At 44.8% G+C, this 5,044-nt stretch overlaps 1 protein-coding gene across 1 annotated transcript; it reads left to right on the forward strand.

The window, feature by feature from the left end:
- The first annotated feature begins 850 nt into the window (after positions 1-850).
- Positions 851-3,234, forward strand: LOC149845958 (protein IQ-DOMAIN 22-like). The gene is made up of 4 exons (XM_089997809.1): positions 851-1,301; positions 1,898-2,104; positions 2,196-2,273; positions 2,343-3,234. The coding sequence occupies exons 1-4, from the start codon at positions 906-908 to the stop codon at positions 3,132-3,134; spliced, it is 1,473 nt and encodes a 490-aa protein (XP_089853935.1). The 5' UTR covers positions 851-905; the 3' UTR covers positions 3,135-3,234.
- The last annotated feature ends 1,810 nt before the right edge of the window (positions 3,235-5,044 follow it).

Genomic DNA, 5,044 nt, shown 5'->3' on the forward strand with positions numbered 1-5,044 from the left:
GTGTGATATTTATATCTTTTTTATTTTTGATGTTTTTTAAATTTTGTTATATATTCTTCAAATGTAAATATATCAATATTTTTTGAGATTTTTTTAGAAGAAAAACATTTTTTGAATTTATCCCAAAATCCCAATGACTATGCTCACAATCTACATAAATGGCATGAGAAGAATAATGGATTCTACCTTGATCTTAGCAAAAGACCAAGAATGGTATATAATATATGAATTCAATAGAAAAAATTGTTTTGAAAATTTGCGCTTAACCTAATTCATGTGCTATCTTTTTTTTTTTTCTAAAGAGTAACATGTGCAATCAAAAAATGTCTTTTTTATATTACTGAAAATAAACATTACTAATTCCTTTCCACCATCATGGTTAGCTTTAACCACGGTTTAACCTTTTTCATCTATTAACACGATTTTTTATTTTTGAGTCTTGAGTTAAATAAAGGGGGAAAGTTTTAACAGAAAAAGAGAAATATAAAGGGCATGTATGTTCATACGAATAAACTACTTGGCATATATCACATCATCACCAACCCCATCTAACCAACATAAATCCGGCCTCGTCATTCGGTTCAAATCAGGCGATTTGGTCAATATCTAAAAATAGATGGATATTTTCGGTATTCCAAAAATAATAATTGCATTTATTTCGATGCCGTCTGAGAGCGGGTGTCAGACTTCACAGCGTACGGAACCCATCAAACCTCAAGGGTCAGAATCTCTCTCTCTCTCTCTCTCTCTCTCTCTCTCTCTCTACGGGGCCTACGAATCGCCGATCTTTTCCGGATTTTTTCAAGTCTTTATTTATCCGACACCACACCTGTTCCCTCTGTCTCTCTCTCTCTTCCGTCGCGTTTGATGGTGACTGTCGGGTGATCGGAATCAGGCGCTGTCCGATGGGGAAGGCGGGAAGGTGGCTGAGGGGCTTGCTGCGTGGTGGGAAGAAACCGACGGCCGGCGCGACGGAGGAGAGGGCAACGAGGGAGAAAAAGAGGTGGGGCTTCGGCCGGTCAGGCCGTGACCGAGAGCGGGATGCCGTGGAGGAGAGGCGCGAGTCGCACAGGGAGTCCGGTAGCGGTGGCTCCGTCTCCCTTGGATCGGCCGCCGAGGACCCCAACAAGCGCGCGATAGCGGTTGCCGCGGCCACCGCTGCCGTGGCGGAGGCTGCGGTGGCTGCCGCTCAGGCAGCCGCAGCGGTGGTCCGGCTGACCAACGGTGGACGGTGCGCGGTGGCCGGTGGGAGGAGGGAGTGGGCGGCGATCCGGATTCAGACTGCCTTCAGGGCCTACTTGGTTAGTCTCTCTCTCTCTCTCTCTCATACAGAAGCTTCCCGTTACGAGGTACCCGAGACGCCATGATCTTACTACAAGGGCGTTTTCGGCATCTAGATTTTGCTCGAATGTTGCCGGGAGTGAGAAGTCGAAATCCTTTGCTTGAATTTTTTTTCCGACGACGGTTCGAAATAGCGTCGGCCGTCCCTGATTTAATGTCGTGTCAGAAATTCGGGTTCTCGGTGTTTCTTATTCTTTTGGTTCCGACTCGGGTTTGTTCTGATCTATACGACCTGGAGGATGAGAGTTTCGGTACGAGTCATTTCGAAATCCGAGTCTCTCTCTCTCGTTTATCCACTAGTTGCTGAAAACGAAACGTGGGGGTTGGTTGAGTTGCCGGTGAATGTGGGGAATCTAGCGACTCGCGGCTCGGTGTATGGTGACCCTTAGGGGCTTCCCGAGTCTGCTTCTCTCATGGTTTGTCCTTCAGACGACAGCACTACCATACGGTCTATGACTCCATACCATCCTCCCGGGTTGCTTCATTTTCTTATTATTACCCATATAAAAGTAAGAAGCTGCGAGTTGTATCCCTTTTCCTCACTGTGTGTGTGTAGGCAAGAAGGGCACTGCGTGCTCTAAAGGGGCTGGTGAAACTTCAAGCGCTGGTGAGAGGGCACATAGTGAGGAAACTGGCAGCCGAAACCCTTCGCTGCATGCAAGCGTTGGTCAGGGTCCAGGATCGTGCCCGCGCCCACCGCTTACAGCAGGGTCCTGAGAACAACCCCCACCTAGCTCGCCTCCCTCACCCCAAGCCTGTTGCTGTAAGTAAACGCATGCTTTTCTTTGCTTCTTCATCATCTTAAGAAAGGGCAAATTTTGGCACCCGACCTACTCTTTTTGTTTTCTTTGCAGGGACATCCTACGCCCGAGAAATACGAACCAAGGGTCCGAGTCAACATACCCAAAAAGGACCGGTCTCCCTCTGTTAAGGTATACAGACATATACTTGCAGTGCAGCCAAAACTATACTGAAACGCTTGTTGACATTGGTATCTGCAGAAGCACACTCTGAAATCCAACATGGTGGAAGCTGAACTTGATCGAACACACGCGGGTCGGTCCTGGTTAGACCGATGGATGGATGGGCGTGCTGGAATGGCTGCACCAACAATTACAAATGCAGGCGACGACGAGAACGCGAAAATTCTGGAAATGGATCCCGGAAAGCCCCTCTTCAGTTCCAGGCGGAACACCACTGTCCATTCATCCCACTCCATTCATTCTGCCTCCGATCGCAACAGTCATAGCCAGAGCTTCGCGACGATGCCCGATTCTCCATCCAAGGACTCGACAGTTGCTCGATTCTCGACCCCTTCCCCGTCCTCGATCGACATGCCGGCGCAGCCGCTGAACCCGCTTCGCCTCCCTCGCGAGGACAGCGACTGTGTGTTCGCCACTGCGGAGAACAGCCCACAGTTCTTCTCGGCTTCGTCGCGGCCGGTGAACGGAAAGCGCGGTCCGTTCACGTCATTGAAGAGAGAGCACACGCAGAGTTTCTTCAACGGATACGCAGACTACCCTAATTACATGTCGAACACCGAGTCATGGAGAGCCAAAGCGCGGTCTCAGAGCGCACCGAAACAGAGGCCGGAATTTGAGAAATCCGGCTCGGTGAAGCGGCTTTCGGCGTGTGGTTTCGCCGACGTCCGGTCGAGCTCGAGCAGCGCGAAGTCGCAGAGATCGTCGTCCTTGCATACGAAGTTCACTTCCAAGGCTTATCCGGGTTCGGGACGGCTCGATAGACTGGGAATGCCGCTTCCCAGCCGGGGTGAAGTTGGTTATAGGAATTAGTAATTTTCTTTTTCTTTTGTTTATGGTTCTGTTCTGTGAGATCTATATGGACGTCAATGTATCTTATATTATGAAGGAAGATGAGCGTTTTTATCTGAAAGTCACTTTGTTTTCAGGGCCTCTTAGGCCATGTTTGGAAACACGACGTCGGAGCAGAAGTGTGAAATACCCGGCGCCCAAAAGCGTTTGGGATGGAGGAAAAACACTAAAAGGGTAAAACTGAGAGGCATTTACCGATGCCAATTCCATAAATCGGCCACCACGCTACCACCATTGGAAAGTGGTAGTCAACGACTCCCACCCCAGTTTCTTGACCTTTTCACCTTCCACATTAACTCCCCATCTACCATTTTTTTTTTACAGAGAAAGCTGGGGTTGGGCAGACCCTACCTGTTATACAACCTTGGAATTTGCAATGTCCCAACACAAGGTGTGACCTGTGTGCACTGACTGTTCTGGGCCATGTTCCCCAGCTACCATCTTAACTTTGTGCAAATACCCCCAGCCAGTTTTCTCTCTTTCTTTTTCTACACAAACTCCCTTTTCTCTCGTTCTCTACCATCTTGTAGAAACCGTAGCTTGAGCGGTTGGTTGTGCAACAATATCTCCACATAGCCATGTTAAGGCAATTCTTTGCCACAGGGAGAGTTTGATATTTTTTTTTTCCTTTTTATGTTCATGCTTTTTCTGTTTCTCCCTGCTCTTAGCCAATTCGTTGAACAGACATACCAACTGTTTGATAAAATGTTCAAGATAACGAGGTTAAACCATGCTATCTTATGTAATCGTCTATATTGTTTGAGTTCCACTGGGGTTAGGTTTGGTATGTTTATTGACTTATATTGACCCTTCTATGGGGCTCAAATCTAAATGTGTGATATAAAGTAGTTGTGTAAGAGTAAGACAGAAATTTGGGATATTTTTTATTTTTGTTTATATGCATCGACAGTTATAATCTATTCTTGAATCAATTTGTTAAGTTGACAATTAGTGTTCCTTTGAATTTTGTACATTTTGAAGAAGTTATCCGAATTTTGATAAAAATCTGTTGAATGTGAGACTTCATCCATACGAAACTATCAATTCTACGTTTTGTTAAAAGATATTTTGCATGTTTAGATTACTAAACATTTACTTTGTGTTCAAAGATTCATACATGACAATGGAGTGATATTTGAGTTCCATCCTCTTTTTGTTGCATGTTAGCAAAGACAATTTATATTCTATTAATTTTGGTGATTGCAGTAAGTTGGCCAATATTGGTAAGCGTGCCTCATTGGATCAGTTGCACAACCGTCTTGGCCATCCATCTTTTATAATTGGTAGGACAATTATTAATCGTTTTGATTTGCCTTTTATCAATAAAAAATTATTTGTGTGTTTGTCCTGCTTGTCAAAAGGGCAAATCTCATAAACTGCCCCAATTCCAATTCTGCTAACCCTATCACTTAACTTCTTGAGTTTGTTTACTTTGATCTTTAGGGACCGTCTCATGTACCAAAAAATAATGGTTTGTGATACTATTGATTTTTATTGATGGGTTTGATGCCTACGATGTGAATATATCTGCTCTCTTATAAGTTTGATGCCTACGATGCCTTTCAAAAATTTAGTATAAAGCACTACAAGTAAGAAAATAAATTTTTTTTTTCAATCGGATGGTGGTGAAGAATTTATGGCTTTAGTACCCTATTTAAGTTAGTCTGGGATTCAACATCGTGTGTCTTGTCCTTACAGGCAAGAGCATATTGAGCTCGATGTTCACTTTGTACAGGACAGGACAAGGTTGTTGTACATACATGTTCAGTGTAACCTTGTTATTCAGCACGTCTCCACCAATGACCAACTCACAAACATTCTTACCAAGCATCTTGATGTTCAACGGTTCAATTATTTAAGGTCCAAGCTTA

This window comes from Nuphar pumila, chromosome 2 (genome assembly GCF_984573655.1).
Source record: "Nuphar pumila chromosome 2, dmNupPumi1.hap1.1, whole genome shotgun sequence".
Taxonomy (NCBI): Eukaryota; Viridiplantae; Streptophyta; class Magnoliopsida; order Nymphaeales; family Nymphaeaceae; genus Nuphar; species Nuphar pumila.

Coding starts and splice junctions, on each gene's coding strand:
- LOC149845958 (XM_089997809.1), top strand. CDS start 906: ATGGGGAAGGCGGGAAGGTGGCTGAGGGGCTTGCTGCGTGGTGGGAAG. Junction 1,302..1,897: donor CTGCCTTCAGGGCCTACTTG/GTTAGTCTCTCT, acceptor GTGTGTGTGTAG/GCAAGAAGGGCACTGCGTGC. Junction 2,274..2,342: donor ACCGGTCTCCCTCTGTTAAG/GTATACAGACAT, acceptor TGGTATCTGCAG/AAGCACACTCTGAAATCCAA.